Here is a 20,866-nt window from a genome sequence, read left to right on the forward strand (position 1 = left end):
ACCTGAACGAAAGATAAGATGATGACATAACTGGTTTTGTTATATATTTATACTATTCAGAAATCAAGTAGTTTCTACTGAAATCCTTAAGACTATTAGTATTGTATAGAGATATATTCTCTAAGTTAAATATGAAGTTTGGAAAATCCTATATTATGTCAGCGCGACATAAAGCTTCTTATTTTAGCACCTACACATTGCTATTAAAAAGTTTAGAACAATTCTGAACACTTACGTTTATTCAAAATACGTCATAGAAAGAAACGAGAATATTATTCTAGAAAATAAGTAAGCACCAAGATAAGGAAATATCAGGTCGGGACCGCGCGGCGGTACATCCTGTGAAATATTCGTACTAAAGTACAAAAGTATACAAAGATGGTGAAGATTTTATCTTTAATGTCCTTGAGAAACGATAAAAGAAACGTACTTAATAAACTAAGCTGTATCAATACGACTTCCAGAGACCCTTAATAGCTTTAAGTTTGGGCGATCTCTTCGTCGCTTCCAGTTCTTGTTTGAAACTTATCATAAACTTCTCGCGCAGACTTAGTCTCGGCGACGAAGGTTTTAGCAGAAACTTCTTTAAATCATTCGTGAAACTGGTCGCCGTGTAATTCGGTTCGTCTTTCAATGATTCCTCGTTACTCGATTCGAGAAACGATACCGATTTATTCGATTGAATCGAATTCTTTCTCTCTCGGGGACGTTTCGTCGGTGTCGACTTGGATCTCGAGCTTATCGTCGCCTTGCTAGACGGGAGGCTGTAGCTCCTCGATACTAGGGAGTACTCGTCATCTATAGAGTCCAAAGTATCGGTGGACCGATTGCATACTTTGCAGCAGTACCTGCAATGCTCCATATCGCTGTGATACCTACCGTTGCAAAGGACGTAGTTTTCCTTCATTCGAACGCTCCGAGGCGGCTTCGACCTACTCTTATCCTTGTACCTGTGCGAGTCTTTATCGTTTTTCCTCGACCTCTTCCGTTTACATTTCGGACAGTTATTGCGAGCTATCTTCCTCAACTCTTTGAGAAATTCGTAATCGATTTCGAAGTACTTCGCGTCTGGTTCGGAGTAATATTTGAGATCACTGTCTGTGGAATCATTTTTGACCTCCTTGGGTTTCTTTTTAGTTTTCTGTTTGGGCGTCTCTGGGTGTCCGGGGTCCGAATAGTACCTGACGTCGACGTCTGAAGGTATGGAGGGTTTGTCGTACTTACAGTGCGCGCAGAACGTGACTGACTTCTGCCGGGAGGGAGTGTGGGCGGGCGTGTGGGAGGGGGGAGTGGGGGGCAGGGGTCAGGCCTGCGCGGAGGGGACCCAGAGGGTCTTGTTCTGCTCCTCTTCGACTGCCTCCTTGGTCTGCGTGCACATGTAAGCGATGTTGACGCCCGCTGGTATTTCAGCTAAAAATAAAAAAAAATTACTTGAAATCGGACAAGACAAATTTTTTAACATATCATTAAAAATAATTGTCAAACAACAAATGATGTAAAGGTATACACTCAAAATGTTTCATGTGACAGATAAACCAACACACAGGAGCTTTAGTAATACAATTAACCATCATGAAGTATCTTAAATAAAGCACTACGACTCTACTCTACACAATTAAAATTTGTCAGCGTGAACTATAGTAAAGCTTAACTAAAACTTAAAAAAAAACTATTAAAACAGAGTCGAAACATACCAGATATATAATTCCTATATTCGTTCTCTACTTTCAGCCCATGTTCGTACATTTCCTTTGCGGCCTTAGCTGACACTTTGTCTGCTGGATACCTCGTATCTTTTACTTCTTTGATTTGCTTAAAAGATTTGAACTTGATGAATAGAATAATAGGATATATCTGATGTTTGTGAAGCTTCTCTATTATAGGTACGCTCACGTCGACTATGCAATGAATGCCCTGTAAATACAAAAATTACTAAATACATTTGTTTATTGTACCATCTATAGATGCAAACTGAGGTAGGGCACAGCAGGAATTTCCTGCTCAAAATATGGAGCAGCCCGACTAGGGAAGTACCTCGACCTTACAGAAGATCACAGCAAAATAATACTGTTTTCAAGCAGTTCCTGTTGGTGAGTAAGGTGACCAGAGCTCCTGGGGGGATTGGGGATTGGGTCGGCAACACGCTTGCGATGCTTCTGGTGTTGCAGGCGTCTATAAGCTACGGTAATCGCTTACCATCAGGTGAGCCGTACGCTTGTTTGCCGACCTAGTGACATAAAAAAAATGCAACTGTGAAATATGAGTACTGTTTAAGGACCTTGTTACTTGTTGCTGATATTATATCTTGCAGATAAACAACAGATAAGCCATCAATGCTTGCGGGAGGCAAAGCGAATATATAGAACATGTTTCACCTTAAGAAATAAACTAAAGCTTTTGGTTTCGCAGGTTGAAAATAGAAATTTCGGACAGGAAACTGTAATTTGTTAGAAAATCTATCTAAATTTCATTAGCAAGAGATAAAATTGACCCTTAAAGTGGTGAGTGGTATACACGAAAAGATATATTTTTCATAATTGTAAAAAATTAAGTGAGAATAAGGTATGTACATGGATAGATCCAGCAGAATGTTGCAGTCTGTAGTGAATTGGCTACAACTGATCTTAACTGCAACAGACCAAATTTGGAGCATTATGAAACTCACCTTCTCGGCAAGATCTCTCAACGCCCGAGGATCCGGCCGAGCTCTTGCGAACACGTGCGGCCAATCGGTGACTAACTTGCCTGCGACGCATTCCCGCAATGGGCCCAGAACCGCTACTGGTCTTCGACTACCATCTGGGGAAACATTTTACATTGTATCATGAATATGAAAATAAATGTCTGCTTCTAACAAAAAATTCTTCCTTTTATTCTAGACGAACCAAAAGTTCACATAATGTGTGCATGTGAGTTTGTGTGCGAGTGTAAAGTTTATCAACGTACTATTTCGCTATCCCTAATTCACATCAACCAATAAATTGTATCAGGAAACGAAATTGTTAAATATAACACAGTTATACACCTATTACACCTGCATACTGATCAGGAACATTATCAGTAATTCAATACACTCCAACATCAAAATTGATAAAAAATAGCTAAACATAATTTAAGAAACAATGATAAATTAATGCTGACTAGTGTACGTACAAAGTATGGTAAGAAAACATTATTGTTTGAGGGAGTGCGGCTATATAATAATTTACTAAATCATCTTCGAGATTCGGATAGCATGAATATTTTTAAATCAAAATTAAAAGAACGCGTATATACAATGTAATTGTAATTATAAGTGAACGTTATCTTTTTATGAGAAATAAATTCTTTAAACCTAAGTGTGTACTAGCACGCGTGCGTGTGTGTGTGGGTTCATGCGTGCATGCGTGCGTGCGTGTCTGCGTTGGTTCGTGCGTGCGTGCGTCTGTGTGTGTTTGCGTGCGTGCGTGTGCGCGTGTGCCCGAGTCGCTCCAGCAGCCCAGCTCGGTGTCGGAGAACGTGGCCAGCTCCTCGCTGTCCGGTGCCGTGTGTGTGTGCAGTACTCACAGTGCAGGCGCTCGACGCGCTGGTAGGAGAGCGGCGGCGCGTCGTCGGCCAGCGTGCCCGAGTCGCTCCAGCAGCCCAGCTCGGTGTTGGAGAACGTGGCCAGCTCCTCGCTGTCCGGTGCCGTGTGTGTGTGCAGTACTCACAGTGCAGGCGCTCGACGCGCTGGTAGGAGAGCGGCGGCGCGTCGTCGGCCAGCGTGCCCGAGTCGCTCCAGCAGCCCAGCTCGGTGTTGGAGAACGTGGCCAGCTCCTTGCTGTCGCGGTGCTTCTTGCGGCGGAAGAACGAGCGCCGCGCCGTGCTGGACGCGCGCCGCTGCGCCTCGCTGTCCAGAGCGCCCAGGGAGCGCCGCAGGATCTCCTCCACCCTGGGGACATAGCCAACGTTCAGCTCTTTTTTAACAACCACCAAACCCTATAGTTTATAACACCTTGGTTCTAATTTCAATGGAAAGTAATTTTATCATTGCAATAGTTAAATAATGTTTATTATAGCACAAGTGTGATGGAAATGGGATCAGAGCAATACCTATGCGATGCACAGCACTATAACCAACTTAATTTTTTTTCTTAACGTAAAATACAAATCAGAAAAGGAAAGAAATAACTTATTTTAACTTTAATTTAACAAAAACCTGAAATCTTACTTGAATTTACTGGGTATGGTACCCCAATGCCTCTTCACGCCCTTGCAATCCAGTTGCCAGGCTCGCCACAGGCCAGGGGCGCCGTTGAACAACGTGTTGTCCACGAAAAGAACTTCATCCTTCCTGAACCACAGAGAGTACTCGTCGATGGTGTCCATGCCGATAGATGTGATTTTGGCACAACGATCGAAACCGGCGCGGATGTAGAACGCATCGCCCGGTTTGTCCTTGATTTCGTGGTATTGTTGGAGATCGTGGCGAACTAACACGCTGACCTAGAAATGGATATAAGAATAAGTATTGACCGGGTAAAACTAATGAGTAAAACTGGTCTAAACTTAATGGTTTCCAGAGTTTTTGCTGAAAACCTGAAGTTTATCTTTACTTGTGACTAAAAAACTTTATTTTGGGCAAAAAATGGCATAAAAACTAAATTAGGAAAAACATGCAATTGCTCTAATTTAATTCACCCTTTAACGTGTTTATAACAATTTGGATAATGATTGAGGATCTAAATTAAAAAAATACATAAATAATATTTCTTAGTCGTACCTTGTCGGCCGGTTTCGCCAACTCCAAAGCTGCCTGTTCAGCGGTGGCTCGCCTTAAATCAACATTGTTGTACTCCAAGATTTGATCTCCCGTACGTAGCCCCGCTATGTACGCTGGAGAGTCAATTTGAACACTATGAACAAAGATGCCAACCGCATTTCCGCCAACCAAACTTATACCTAAATCTGAACAATTCCGCATCTCTATCAATAAAAACCTAGGCAAATCCTTATTCCCCTGGGATTGTCTTAGCGTGGCAACATCAGTGGAAGGTACATCCATTCGTAGAGACTGTTGCGGACCAGGCGAGTTTCTTGGAGTCGGTGACCCCGACAAGGAAACTTCTTCATCGTGCGAACTCTCTCCCGAAGACGAACTTCCCGGAACTTCCATTTCATCCTTATACTTTTCAGGACTATATTGGACAAGCATCGTTATAGAATTACCAATCTGCCGTAATACACTAGCGGCCAATGTATATGTAGCCGATCGCATGTTAATACCGCAGACTTCAAGCAGCTGGTCGCCAACTTGTAAACCAACTTGACTAGCCAAGGAATTATCGTTCACAGTGGAGACAAAGACGCCACCACTGCTTGGAGGACAATATATCTGTATTCCGAGCGGTTGCTGACTTTTGTCTATATGCACCCTTCGCAATTCTCCCGGCAACGGTTTATTCCAGCCTAACCCACAATATTCTGGCATTGAATTCCTTGTTCCTTTATGTGTTAATTGCTTAGCACCTCTACCAGGGCTCAGGACTTCCACGTGAAATGTCGGCATTGGGGAATTCCTTTCCGAACTTCTTTCTATTGACCCTGTGCTGAGTTTTCCCGCGGAATTCTTCGATGTGACACTTGGATTTGAAGGTATTCGAAACCTTTGGTTTTCTTTTTTCCTTGGAAACGTTCCTCCTTCATATGTATGGTGATATTCTCGGTTGGCTCTAGGTACCGGTTGGAGATCTGACATATTGTGCGTGTGAGAAGTGAATGAGTGCATATCGTAGCTTGTTCCGATGCTTTCTCCCGATTGGCTCTGCGGTATGTTCGTTGGACTAGAAAGGTGGTTGTAACGACTAGACGTATGTGGGTTCGAGTTCGTGAAAGGACCTCTGTAATACTGCGACTGGAGTCGTGAATGCGACGGTAATGTGCCTGTCATTGGAAAATTTGCATTACTGTTCAAACTGTCTGGACCAAAACTATCACTGTCGGATGGATATTTATTCACTGTTTTCGGGGAGGACGCTTTTTTCGACGAATAATACTGGTCGAGAATGTCTTTTCCTGTGTGGTTTTTTATCGAATGATCAAGCGAACTCGGTGATTTTCTCGTCACGAAATCGAGAGAATTGGGTCCTTTATTGACCATAAAGTCTAAAGAATGTGGACTTTTCGTCCGATTCCTCATCGCTGGTTGATAGAACAAGGAATCCTCGGACGGGTTCTGAACTAAACTCAATCTGTTCGGCGTCACATCCTGCTCGTAATCGCTAATGGATATTTTTTCCTTTTCCAACGTGCGATTCTTTTCAAAGTTCATGCTACTTGGTGCGAAAGGGTTGTGGATGGCTAAAGGGGCTGGTTTCGGAAAGTGTTCGATAGCTGGACTGGATTCTATAGACTTGTAAACTGAATGTCTCGCTGGCGTGGTCACTTGGGTTAATGGGACGTGTCCTAAGGGTATGGGGTTCGAGTTCCTGTTGGTGTTTGATCGCTGAGGTTCAGGCGGCAGCTTTGTTGGTGGACTTAGTAGAATGGATAGCGGTGGTCTCTCTTTCCTGGAACGCGGTTGAACAATGGTGCCAGTGGCATTATCTTCTAATACAAAGTTAGCCCGAGCTTTCGGCCAGGTGCCTCCATTTTTCCCATCATTCTGAGCTTCTTTATTTTTTCGACGCGACCTCTTCAGCACACTGCTTGTTTCTTTAACTGAAAGAAAAATATAACATATAAAAAAAAATTATATACTATTGTTTTGAAACTATTCATTGATATATATTCATGGATTTGAAATTATTTCACTCATTATAATGAAAAAACGTTTCAGATACTTTACAGCAACCATGGTCACGGGAAGACTATTTTATATATTGTTAAATCTAGTCGATAATTTTAATCTAGTTATAATTGCCTGCCTCGGATGTTATATGTATATGAATATATTGTGTGTTAGGATTAGTGTATTTTACAAATAAAGTTATTATTATTTTACTGAACGTCACTCCGCCCGCCCAATACATAATAGATACATATATTATAATAACTACTATTATTATTATTATTATTATTATTATTATTATATTTTTAATTTAAATTATTTCAAAACGTCCAACAAAATCATTTCACTATATTGTATAGCATTACACAAGCATTCTACCGGAAAGGAATGAACTTTTTTATACCATCAAAACATTACATTTTTATATTTTCTTACTTGTTTTTCCATGATAACTGTCGATAACGGAATCCAATTCTGCGATAGCGTCAGACTCCGGCACCTTAAATGAAAAAATAAGAACTATAACTTCTATGTGATAAACCATTCATTTAAGACGAAGTAGCAATATTGATAAAACAACGCCACAATTGATAATTTCTTTTAATTTCTCATCTTAATTATTAATAATAATCATCAAGGTAGATTGTACAAGCATATCTTAAACTAGCTATGCCCCGTGGATCCACACGTGTTAATTTGAAATAAATAGCCTATAGTCTTCCTCGATAAATGAGATAGCTAACATTGAAACAATTTTTCAAATCTGATCTGTAGTTTCTGAGATTAACGCGTTCAAACAAACAAATAAACAAATTCTTCAGCTTTATAATATACTTTATGCCAATTATCGTAACTGTAATTAGTTTTTAAGCTTTACGATTCAGTTTTTTAACTTTCTTTTGTGAACAGTTTTGATTATACGGCACTCAACGCGTACTCTTAACTATTGACGGCATGGTCGCGATTCACCAAAGTATATATATAGGGAGTTTCAAAATTATTATCGCGGTAAGTTCCGTAGAATCAAATCAGAAGTATCGTTATTTATTTTTTCACCGCGTGCAAGGAATTAAGTTAAATACATGAAGATTTTACTATATATTTCAATTTACACGGCTAATTTATCTATCCAAATATCATAAAATTAGCTGTCATTGCCTTTTGATCAAACAAAAATCACACATGCAAAGATTTAAAAGGCCATCATTTAAAAAAAAAAACACCTTTCGTTATTCCCACATCTGGAAATACCGCCACATCTATCATGCCTGTCATCTATCTGTCAATTGCTCTTGTTTTTTGTATAAGTAGATCATACAAGTTACTCTAGAAATTTTTTATCTATAATTCAATATTAAAAAAGAAATATTTTAGAAATAATCATTTTTTTTCAAAAGTACTAATCCTATCTAAAATAAATCAAATTTAAATTTTGAAAAATTGAATATTTAAATATATAATCTCTTTCACATTCACACGTGTGCTATATTTGTATTGTATATACAAAAAAATTTATAAATACGTAGAAAATATTTAAATATAAAAAGAAACATAATAACTAATACATGTGCGTGCTATATTTTCATACATGTATGAATGAATCTATGTGTATGTATGTATGTATGTATGTATAATTAACAGTGTGTTTACGTACCTTTGCCTGTTTGTCCTTACTCTTGCCTCCGCCGGTGACGGCTTCGATCTTACCCCGTATCACGTCCCAGGCGCCTGCAAAATGCGATCCAATGATCGCACTCGCTATCAATAAAGTTAGAGACACGACGAGTTAAGACTATTTGACTTTATTTTTCGTGATCTTGGTGACGACAATTTAAGGTATCGGAATATGACTATTGGTAATATTTTACTAAACAAACAAAAGCCCCTTAGTAGATAAGAATCTTGTGTCCACAAAACACACGATAGAAATACAAACGCCCAAACACGACAAACACATGAATGTATGACCAATACAAACATTCTTAGGCGTAAGTATCTGTAAGTCCAAATATCAAAATTGCTTTAACCGATTTTGATGAAGTACATACCTAATAATTTAAAAACATAGTGATTTAAAAACGAATACTTTTATATCCATAACTTTATCAATTGTTTTATAAAAAACCATTATAATTAAAATATCACAAACAGCATATAAAACGATGAAGTTCTATTAAAATTGAAACACGACTTCCGTCCCATATCAGCATCGATCAATATTCTTTATTAAACTATATTACTACTAGCTGACCCCGCAAACGTTGTTTTGCCATAAATGTTATTAACCCCCTAGACCCCCCCCCCACCTCTTCCTTATAACTTAGGGGTATGAAAAATAGATGTTGGCCGATTCTCAGACCTACCCGATATGCACACAAAATTTCATAAAAATCGGTCCAGCATTTTCGGGGGAATATGGTAACTAACATTGTGACACAAATTTTTTTATAGAAGTTAAAAAAATTATATAAATCAATTCCACAAATATTTATTTCTTTTGTATTGGTTTCAACAAATTATAAATTTACCAAAAGTACCAAGTGTACCACCTGCCTGTCTGTCTGTATCAAGTTATCAACACATCGATGACTCTTATCGGTCGATAGCTGATAGCGATAACAGTCGAGAATTGTACCCCAATACACACTTATTTAGTCACGACTTGTTTGTCACAACAACCGTGACGTCATTACACTCATTACAAATACAATGACAAACTTGCCTGTCTGTTTGCGTTTGGAACCCCATACGAATACCCCATTTATCACTACATAATATATCTCTAAAACTACGCAACGGATTTTGATTCGGTTTTCTTCAGTAAATAGAGTGATTCCAGAGGAAGGTTTATATGTAAATACATGCATAATATAGGAGAGGTACACTGATAGTTTTTGCACCCGTGCGAAGCCGGGGCGATTCGCTAGTTGTATATAAAATCAATCAAAATTTATTTAAGCCAAAATTAATTATTAATATAGATAAGTACTTTCGGAAAACACTGACAAGAAATCCAAGAGTTAATTTTTTAAGTACATTGCTCATCATACGTCATTGGGGGCCTGTCCTGTATTTGCTTTGTTGCGTTCAAAATCAAATTAAAAATCAAAATTTACTTTACTTATTAAGATGATATCATTATACGTCATTTTACAAACAAAAATTATATATTTGTTTCATTTAAATTCATTATATATAAATTTATGTTATTACCGATTTTTAATGTAGATTTTGCAGAGAAAAATCCGCAAAAAAAAAACTCCGCAGTTACGCAGGTACTCTTTTAAAATACTGTCAATCATTATAAATTTACTCAAGTCTTGCATGAAAAACAGCGCCAGTAAACCCAGAATCTTTATCTCTATCTAGTAGATATCTCATATCTCAAAGTGATCTAGCAGATACTAGCGACCCTCGCTGATTTCGCACGGGCAGCAAATATTGATCTTAGTGACAGATATATCTGTATATCGGGATCCAAGACAACTCCTAAGATATTCATTAAAATATATATAGTATAGTAAAGAATTATTATTATTGAACCTAAACTTCACCATGAAAATCTGCTGGTGAAATACACATGAAAACCTATTTACTAGTTTTGAATTTATCGCGAATTAAACAGACGAAACCGTATACTTTATTTTTAAAGATATATTTGAAATAGATAATTTAAAACCAATGCATTTCTACAATAAAAAACGAGTGTGCTTTAGAAATCGGGACTGAAGTTAAACTCCTTTGGCTCCTATACTAATATACGAAATGTAACTCTCTCGCTCTTTCTGTCTTTATAACTTATATCTCCCTCTCAACTTCCGTTCGCCTCACCCGATCACACTTTTCGTAACGCTCTCGTCACGCATTCACCAGCTGACTCCCCAGGTCAAGTGTGCGTACAAAAGTTTAACTTCAAAAGCTGCAAGAAAGTAACAATTGTCGATCTCTGAACCTACCTCTCTCCTGGTGTATCTTCCCCTGGCTACCGGCCGCCACGTGGTACACGTATCTTCGATCAAAATCCGGTACCCCGTGCTCCACGCGCACCTACATGTTACAATTATCAATACAACAACGCCTTCAGTAATAATAGTACAGTTACAAAAAATATATATTAAAAAGACAATTAAGGTTACAATAAATGTATCTGTTCTATATGTGGTAGCTTGTTATTAGCTTTTTTTTATTCATATTCGGTATTAGTTATAGTTATAAGCTAAAATAAAATACGGTCACAGTCATGGATTGTACCTGTTGCGCTGGCGGTTGCGGTTTCGATCCCCGCACATGGCAAACATTTGTATTGGCCATACAGGTGTTTGCCGTGGTCTGGGTGTTTGTGCAGTCCTTGTGAGTCTCCCCACCGTGCCTCGGAGAGCACGTTAAGCCGTCGGTCCCGGTTGTTATCATGTACACCTGATAGCGATCGTTACTCATAGTAAGTAATATATGCGGGTTGCATTGGAGCAGCGTGGTGGATTAAGCTCTGATCCTTCTCAGTAGTGGGATATTACAGGCTGAAGCGAAATAAAATTAAATTAAATTAAATTAAAACATTAAAATCCGTTCACTAAACAATATACCAAAAAAAAAAAATTTTTTTTTCTCGGTATCAATTTTACTCTAGCAACATTTAAGGTCGCAAAGGAAAAAGGACAAATGCTATAGATATAAGTCAATTAAATTAAGGTATTTTTTTTTTATCTAGCTTCGATAATATAAATTACACACCAAATTTAAAAAACCTAAAATTCCTACAATATAGTTCATTGAAACTTAATTTCCACAAAAAAAAAAAAAAAAAAAAACAGTTCCATTTAACGTTTTAAACATACTACTTCATATAGTAGAAGAAAAAAAACTTAATACTAATTCTCACCTTAGGCTCAGGCGGTGGTGGAAGGAAGGCGAAACTCTCCTCCGCTTGCGGACAACTCGTCTTGTCGTACTTGTCTAACAGCGACAGTCTGTGGATGTTTTTACATTGTACACATATGCACACTTGTTTATTTCCGTTTTTATCGGAATCGACTGGGAGATTTTGTTTGTATAAACAATTGCATCGAGATGAATTTCATGACAATTATTTGGATTACGTATTTTTTTTTCTTGAAGCATTAGTGTTTCTATCTAAAATATTATGTAACTATGTTTTTACCGCGGTTTCGCACCGCCTGGAGTGCTTGATTTTTACTATTAAAATATCACTCGGAGGTACGTGGAGACATTTGCTGTGTATGGAGGTGGATGAAGTTTTAAAACGTGTTATGGCTCGTTAAGATGTGTATGGTGTTTACAAGGGTTTGTGATTTTGCGAGGACACGAGGAACAGTTCGCAGTATGAAAGGTCTGTAGAGATAGCGCGTTGTAGAGGTGTGTGAAGGAGAGTAGGAATGTGAAGGCGTGCGGTATTGAGATGTGCATGGACACTCGCTTTACTGTATATTGACGTATCGTAAGTATTTAGCCACGTGTATGCGTGTGGCGGGTAACTCGTGCAGAGCCGCGGTCACACCAACCGTGTCGCTAGTAGGTAGAAGTTGTGCTTGAAGGGAGTGGGTAGAGGTAATGTGTCGAGGTAGTAGGTAGAGTTAGGTAAAGGCAGTAGGTAAATTTAGTGGTTAGAGGTAGTGATGGTCGCGGGTAGAGGTAGTGATGGTAGTGGGTAGAGGTAGTGACGACAGAGGTAGAGGTAGTGATAGTAGTGGGTAGAGGTAGTGATAGTAGTGGGTAGAGGTAGTGATGGCAGAGGTAGAGGTATTGATGGTAGCGGGTAGGGCGCACCGGTTCCGCGGGTCGCAGCAGGGGTAGAGCGGCCGCAGCACGGTGAGCAGCACGCAGTCGTAGTGCACGTCGGCCAGCAGCGCCGCCGCCTCCGCCGCGCTGGCCACGCCCTCCAGCGACCGGTTGTTGATCTGCGGACACGCACACGCTGGCACTCGGCACTCACTAGCACTCGTCGTTTGTCTATGTTGTATCGATAAGAGGTACGGACGAAATCGTTATTGGAAATACTCGTATGTAATTAAATGGAGGTAGGGCACAGCAGGAATTTCCTGCTCAAAATATGCAAGTAGCCCGACTGGGGTAGTACCTCGACCTTATAGAAGACCACAGCTAAATAATACTGTTTTCAAGCAGTATTGTGTTCCTGTTGGTGAATAAGATGACCAGAGCTCCTGGGGGAATTGGGGATTGGATCGGCAACGCGCTTTCGATGCTTCTGGTGTTGCAGGCGTCTATAAGCTACGGTAATCTCTTACCATCAGGTGAGCCGTACTCTTGTTTGCCGACCTAGTGATATAAAAAAAAATGGTCTTTTTTGCTTGTCACATGAGAAAGTCTTAAACAAGACCAAAAGCAAAATAAATAAGAATTAAGTTTTCCTTAAAGTATATCATTAATTTACAACGAAATTACGTAATGACTTCAGCAAACTAATATGTTTTTTATAAGACTATTTATTTGATAAGAGACATGTTATACTTTTCAAATAAAACAACTTAGTAAACTTACGCTAACGACTCTGTCTCCGACGTAGATGTTGCCCTCCTTGGCGGCTGCGCTACCGCACGCTATTTTGCTTATGAAAATACCTGTTGATATAAAAAATATTTGAAAAAAAAAAGGAGTCTATGGAACGGTTGGAACGAATTTCCTTTCGCTTTTTGGTAGACGTTTGCTATACAGTCATAGTTTATATTTTAAAATATCAAGTTAACAGAGTTAATTTGAAAAATTTATAACACCACGTATTTATTTATATAACACGTGGTTCAATAAGTCCCGAGACTAAGTACAATCGTTCTCACGGACTTGTGACAAGGCGCGTTGTCCTGGTGAAACACCACTTTCTTTTTGTTCATGTGAGGCCGTTTATCCGCAATTTCGTACTTCAATCGCTCCAATAAGCACATGTAATAGTCACTATTTATATTTTGCCCCTTTTCAAGGTAGTCGATGAAAAGTATTCCATGCGCATCCCAAAATATAGACGCCATAACCTTACCGGCCGATTTCTGAGTCTTTAGACGCTTCGGGCGGCTTTCACCAGCTGCTCTCCACTCCGCTGCCTGCCGATTGGATTCCGGAGTGAAATGGTATATCCAGGTTTCATCCATTGTTACATACCGACGTAAAAAATCCTTTTTATTATGATTCATCAGCGCCAAACATCGCTCTGAATTATTGATACGTTGTTCCTTTTGATTAGTTGTAAGCAAACGCGGCACCCACTTAGAAAAAAGCTTTTTCATGGCCAAATTTTTATGTAAAATAGTGAAAACACTACCAGCTGAAATCTTCACTATCTCGGCTATCTGTCGCACTTTTACCTTCCGATCTTCCAATACGATTTTGAGGACTTGGTTAATATTTTGTTGAGTCACTGCTTCATTTGAACGACCTGAGCGTTCCCCATCATTGGTGTCCATGCGACCGCGTTTGAAGTCGGCATACCACCGACAAATGGTTGTTTTAGAGGGAGCTGATCCTGCACAACATTTTATAAGCCATTGCTGTGCTTCAACGGTATTTTTTCCCATTAAAAAACAATGTTTTATCAACACGCGAAACTCGTTTTTTTCCATTGTATCGAAATTACAACCGTAGCGTCACTTAAATGTTTCAAAATCAATAATTTTATTGTTCCATTTTTAAAAATTTGACACATATTCTTGTATTGATAGCCAGTACTTTTTAAAAATCAAAAGAGTTTTTAATATATGCGCCATTTCCAGGTTAGTCTCGGGACTTATTGAACGATCTAGTAGATTTTAATGTTACGAGTAAAGGATATATATAAAAAGCACAAAGCTGTACATAATATAATAAATAAAAAAAACCAAAGATAAGTTGCGGCGCCGCGCCACGTGCCCGCCCCCCCCGTGCGCCACTCACCCTGCTGCAGCGTCAGCCCGCTGCGGCCGGCGCCCGCCACCCGCAGCAGCGCACGGGCGCCGCGCCACGTGCCCGCCCCCCCCGTGCGCCACTCACCCTGCTGCAGCGTCAGCCCGCTGCGGCCGGCGCCCGGCGCCCGCAGCAGCGCACGGGCGCCGCGCCACGTGCCCGCCCCCCCGCGCGCCACTCACCCTGCTGCAGCGTCAGCCCGCTGCGGCCGGCGCCCGCCACCCGCAGCAGCGCGCGCGCGGCGCGGGCGCGCTGCAGACGCACGGGCGCCGCGCCGCGCGCCAGCGCCCCCCTCAGCGCCGCCGCGCACTGCGCCCCGCGCGCCCACGCCGACACGCCGCACGCCTCCGTGATGCGGTCCAGCGGCCTGAAATATACTGTGACTTTACATATTGTCTTCTGATGTTTACGCGAATGTCACTCATAATGAAACAACTTTTTCGGATTTGATAACGGTTTATTAGGGTCTTTACATGCCCGATGTTTTGGATACTTACACGTGCATCGGTCAGGAACTCAAGGTAATGAAGGAAATGGCTAAAATATTCCCATCTAAAAACAAACCGAAGAGTCTGAGACAGTTTGAGGAATGCAGGCCTGAAATGCCAATTTGCCAAAAAACCGTACATGGATCTTAAAAAAAATAACATAGCAACTGAGGTTGTGGATGTTGTACAATAAAAAAGACGAACCTAAGATTCACAAACCACAGTACAAAAACTCACTTGATCTTCCCGTCTGCAATAGAACCCTTCTTGACGGAGACCACGTAGACGCTGAAGTCGTTGGGGTAACAAGGCTCGTCGCGACCACCGCGCAACTCCAGGCCCAGCTCCGCGCTCTGGCCACTCAACTCTACGTCGATTATCTCCCATTCGAAGTCCTGGAATTATATGACGATTAATATGTTTTATAAAATATACTGATGAACCGACACCAACTCCTTTTTAAATTAGAACTCACTACACCACGATTCAGCCTGTAAGTTCCCATTGCTAGGTTAAGTCTTTTTCTCCATGTTGGAGAAGAATTTGAGCTTAATCCATCGCGGTTCACCAATGAATGTTGGCCGCTTTATTCTCTACTATGATCGACGATCACTATTAGATATTTATGATACCAACTGGAACGGACTGATTAACGTGCTATCCGAGGCACGGTAGGGAGATCAAGGGAAACATCCTATTCATCCTCTTTTAAGCTACAACTAGCTTAGTCGACAGTCATATACCACCACTTTCATGTTCGCTTGCCGCACGTGATAAAGAGAAACGGTCGAATAGAGGGACCGGCAACAAAATCTTATTAATAAAGTAACAGCGAAAAATAAAAAGTGTGCTTTAGACCACACGGCTGAACTAAGACTTCTTTAGCAATAGCCCTGCATAATAAAATTGATCATCAATAAAATTGAGACAGTTGAGAGGACATTCTCCAAAACATACAAGATCTCCTTGCCATAGCAACCCCAGATGTCACTTTTTGCCAAATCGAGTAGTTACCCAATGGAACAAGCTGCCAGAATCAGTGATTGGTGCACCATCAGTAAACACTTTTAAAAACAGACTGGATGAACATTTAAAAACTAAAGTAGAGAGAACATAAGTGCAGTAATACGCACGTATCAGCTCCAAGAGCTGCAAGTGCATTATAAAATAATAATAATAGGCTTGCACTGTCTTAGATATTAACGTAACTGGCTATGAGAGAAAGAGAGAAAGAAAATGCGTGCTCGCTCGATCACACTTTTCATTTCGTCAGGAATTCACCAGCTTACTCCCCGAGGTAAGCGTGCGTAAAGAAGTTGTCCACACAAATAAAGAAGTTGTCCACACAAATAAAGAAGTTGTCCACACAAATAAAGAAGTTGCCCACACAAATAAAGAACTTGCCCACCAGTAAACTGCGTCACACGACACACACCTGCACGTCCGTGTCCCGGTGCGTGTGTTCGTCGTGCGAGCGCGCGCGCGCGCGTCCCTCTTTAGAGTCCTTCTTGCCGCCGTGACGTCTCGCCTCCGCCAGCTCTCCCACCATTTGGTCGCGTTCCTGGATACCATTGTCTCAGCGTATTACTCCATATTTATACTATTATTTATTTATTTATTAAAGGATAACCAACAAAATATACTTTAATAATAGTATCTTACACATTAGCTTTCAATAGGATGTCAATGTTTTTTTTTAATTACAGGTTATCACTACATGCATTATCAAGTAATACAAAGTATTTAGTTAATAAGTAAATATATCAATAAGCAATCGCTAATAAAAATTAAAAATGACAATATCGTTAATATGTATCAAGTTTGATGTGCTAATCCTTTAACTATTCAATACCTGATAAAATAGAATGTCAAAAGCGCAAAAATTTAAGATGATCCAATAAAAAAAAATTATAAATGAAAAACAATTACAACAATTACTTCAATAACATACTAAAACTATTTAAATCTATATTTACACAAATTAACGCGAAACTTTTCTTCGAAATTATTATGTTATGCAAGAAAATTAGTTTATAAAAGCAACAAGACCTCAAAATTTTTACCTTTCTCAACCGGTTACAGAGAGCTTTAACACTTTCTCGTTCTTGCAAAAGCTTATCTCTTTCAGAGAAGGCCCAGTCTCTTCTACGCTTGGAGACCTAAAAACAAAACAAATTTTAAATAATGGATGAAACGTACAAAATGTCTTAAATACATATTCAGTTCAGCCTATTGCGGTCCACTGCTGGACATAGGCCTCCCTAAGTTCTCGCCAGACATCCCGGTTTTCCGTAATCCTCATCCAGCTCACACAGGCAATCTTACGTAGATCGTCGGTCCAGCGAGCCGGATGACGTCCGACACTGCGTTAGTCAAGACGCGGTCTCCACTCCAGGACCCGTCTGCTCCAATGATCATCGGTCCTGCGACACAGATGACCAGTCCACTGCCACTTCAAATTGCTAATTCTGTGGGCTATGTCGGTTACTTTCGTTCTCTCGCGGATAGTCTCATTTTTAATCCTATCTTTGAGGAAACCCCAAGCATAGCCCATTCCATTGCACGTTGAGCGACTTTAAACTTGAGTTTCGTTTTGTCCAAGTTTATACCGAGATCAACTAGTCGGGAGGACTTACTTAGGCCGCCCAGCATTTGGCTTAGCTCCAGCGTCTTCGCAAAGATGACAATATTGTTGGCGAAACGAAGGAGAGAGATGTATTGGCCGTTGACGTTGATGCCTCGTCTGTCCTCCCTCCCGAAATCCCCCCAAGGTCTTAAAGACATCCTCAAACGTATTGGTAATCGTTTCAGCGACACTACATCCCCCTGACTTGCTCCGCGATGAAGGGGTCTTGTTCTCTGATCTTGGATGTGGACGGTCATCGATATATCGCCAGTCGATATGGCATCTCTGCAGAAATACCAGAATAACCCAAGGCTCGACAGAATCAAAGGCTTTTTTCACAAATGCCATACACAGCGGCTGATTATACTCTTCTGGCTTTTGTATAATCTGCCGAATAATATGGATGTGGTCTACGATGCTGTAGCCATTTCGACACCCAGCCTGCTCCAGTGTTTGGAATTTGTCGAGTCTGGCGCGAACTTGGGGAGGCGTATGTCCAGCAGTGGACTGCTATAGGCTGAAGTGATGATGATGATGAAATAAAGTATCTCTACACAAACATGTTAAATTTAGTTTTGTTTAGAAAAATTGACAATAAATTGTAGCCAGCTGTCAGTTTGACAGTAGAGAGCCGCAATGGGCCACAGCCAGCTGTCAGCGTGACAGTAGAGAGCCGCAATAGGCCACAGTCAGCACTCAGTGCGACAGTAGAACCGCAATGGGCCGCTGCCAGCGCTCAGTGCGACAGTAGAGCCGCAGCGGGCCGCCGCCGCCAGCGCTCAGTGCGACAGTAGAGCCGCCGCCAGCGCTCAGTGCGACAGTAGAGCCGCCGCCAGCTGTCAGTTTGACAGCAGAGCCGCCGCCAGCGCCCGTGCGCCAGCAGAGGACAGCGGTCACCTCGGCCTCGCGCTGCGCGTCGTGCAGCTCGGCGGCGAGGCGCTCGGCGCGCGCGCGCAGGCGCTCGATCTGGCGGTTGGCCTGCTCCACGTCGTCCACGCGCTCCGCCTCCGCCGCGTCCGCCGCCAGGCCCACCAGCCCTGCGCCACCCGGGGTTACTAAACATTGACTGATGCACTATCATTAAATGACTTCAAGAAAGGAGTAGTCTCCTAACACGACTGTGTACGACTTAACCTCGTACCTTTTTAGTGTGTACCGATTTTGATTTTTTTTTTATTATTTTTTTTTATGTCACTAGGTCGGCAAACAAGCGTACGGCTCACCTGATGGTAAGCGATTACCGTAGCTTATAGACGCCTGCAACACCAGAAGCATCGCAAGCGCGTTGCCGACCCAATCCCCAATCCCCCCAGGAGCTCTGGTCACCTTACTCACCAACAGGAACACAATACTGCTTGAAAACAGTGTTATTTTGCTGTGATCTTCTGCAAGGTCGAGGTACTACCCCAGTCGGGCTGCTCCATATTTTGAGCAGGAAATTCCTGCTGTGCCCTACCTCAGTTAGTGATTACTCTTTTTTTTTAATTCTAAATCTAAGTTGAATCGAAGTAAATTGAAATAAGGTTTTCGTTTGAATATTCATAATTACTTATAACGGTAAACAAAACTACTTAATAAGCGATAATTCCGCCGATAAATTGTCATGCAATTTGGTGACTTAAGAAGAGCGCTCAGTCTAAAAGAAAGAATTTATTTATACTCTGGTAAAATAAATTAAATTTGAGACTTTGCTATAGAGAGAAATGCTATATTACTACATTTATTTTTATATAATTCATCTCAATAAATAGAAATAATATAAAATTTTGTTAAGACCATTTAATACCATCCTTAATGATTTTTTATATATATATATATTATTTAAAATATATTAACCATATATGAATCGAAAAATAAATATGTACCTTGCAATTTATCCATTGATGGGTCATTGGAGTGTTGTCCGTTGAGAAAACCGTCCGTCCCAACTCCACTGGATAGACCCAAGTGATGATAAGCTGAATTATCTTGCCTGTACAGAGAAATATAATATATTTATAAAAATTTGCGGTCATATTCAGAACTTTTAGAAGTGAAACTTCTAAATCATTGTGATTTGAAACACATTGCTCGCATGGTAACTAGGAAATAAGTGTTCATATATGATAACTAGCAAATAAGTGTAAATATAGACATAAATAAGAAAAATAATAATGTTCAGAAATTAGAAAGGAATTATGTGTGTACTTCTCCATAAACAGTATTTAGTAAGGAAAAAAAAAACCGTCAGTGTCGGACCAATCCTAGTTTTACTAGGCAGTCACAGGACTGTCGATCTGTAGTAATAAAGAAAAATCGCCTGTGGTATTATTATAATGCATGCATTATTAACAAAAGGCATGGACATTTTGAGCCCGTGAATCAAAATTTTTAAATAAAAAAAACACACACACACATCACTCACTTCAGCCTGTAATATCCCACTGCTGGGCAGGCCTCCCTATGTAGGAAAAGTATTTAAAATACAATGAAACGAAAATACGTCACAATTAAGAACACAGATACGTGTGTAATTGTGTATACACAAAAATGTATAGGAAAGAATGAGATAGAATAAATTACTGATTACACAGTATTTTTATATTCTTAGGAAAAAAATATCACTCCTGGACTACTTTTCAGAAGTTCCACTTCTGCCGTGTTCTTTTAATTTATTTAATTTGTCAATTTTTTTTTACTTTGTCAAAAATGCATTGTGATCACAACGTGAATACACTAAGGAAAATAAATATAGAATGCAAAAATTCAAAACAATTTTGAATTAATCATATTTCTCTCCATGATTAAAAATACAATTCAGTGAGAGACAGAGTCATTTGTTTTTACACAATTTAGTATAAAAATCCATTGCGTTATTTGTTTTCAATAAAATTTGATTTCACTATTTATTTTACTATTAATATACATTTTATTTCATTTAGCTTTGGTCACACAATTAAATAATATAGACTTCTTTAGAGATACATTGAAATTTTCCACTAACCTTGACTTGCCCAATGTAGCCGTGTTCTGTGGTGTCTTTAAGTCGGTGCACTCCTTGATGGCGCGGTCACGGTCGACCAACGCCGATTCTATCTCACGTCGCAGACTTTCGGC

General features: G+C 40.3%; 1 protein-coding gene across 1 annotated transcript in view; it reads right to left on the minus strand.

The window, feature by feature from the left end:
- Window positions 1-221: 221 nt before the first annotated feature.
- The window catches only part of LOC123660221 (disks large homolog 5), a 28,838-nt gene continuing 8,193 nt past the window's right edge, over window positions 222-20,866 (minus strand). Inside the window, exons 9-28 of the mRNA XM_045595321.1 lie at window positions 20,754-20,866; window positions 19,636-19,742; window positions 18,668-18,807; window positions 17,208-17,303; window positions 16,580-16,705; window positions 15,382-15,539; window positions 14,839-15,023; window positions 13,265-13,344; window positions 12,529-12,663; window positions 11,628-11,666; window positions 10,705-10,795; window positions 8,403-8,506; window positions 7,184-7,247; window positions 4,742-6,678; window positions 4,190-4,464; window positions 3,690-3,910; window positions 2,666-2,799; window positions 1,695-1,914; window positions 1,325-1,410; window positions 222-1,246 (exon numbers count right to left, since the gene is read on the minus strand). Coding sequence (XP_045451277.1) covers window positions 449-1,246; window positions 1,325-1,410; window positions 1,695-1,914; window positions 2,666-2,799; window positions 3,690-3,910; window positions 4,190-4,464; window positions 4,742-6,678; window positions 7,184-7,247; window positions 8,403-8,506; window positions 10,705-10,795; window positions 11,628-11,666; window positions 12,529-12,663; window positions 13,265-13,344; window positions 14,839-15,023; window positions 15,382-15,539; window positions 16,580-16,705; window positions 17,208-17,303; window positions 18,668-18,807; window positions 19,636-19,742; window positions 20,754-20,866 — 5,109 coding nt within the window. The 3' untranslated portion in view covers window positions 222-448. The remainder of the gene's footprint in view (window positions 1,247-1,324; window positions 1,411-1,694; window positions 1,915-2,665; window positions 2,800-3,689; window positions 3,911-4,189; window positions 4,465-4,741; window positions 6,679-7,183; window positions 7,248-8,402; window positions 8,507-10,704; window positions 10,796-11,627; window positions 11,667-12,528; window positions 12,664-13,264; window positions 13,345-14,838; window positions 15,024-15,381; window positions 15,540-16,579; window positions 16,706-17,207; window positions 17,304-18,667; window positions 18,808-19,635; window positions 19,743-20,753) is intronic.

This window comes from Melitaea cinxia, chromosome 15, assembly GCF_905220565.1.
Source record: "Melitaea cinxia chromosome 15, ilMelCinx1.1, whole genome shotgun sequence".
Lineage (NCBI taxonomy): Eukaryota > Metazoa > Arthropoda > Insecta > Lepidoptera > Nymphalidae > Melitaea > Melitaea cinxia.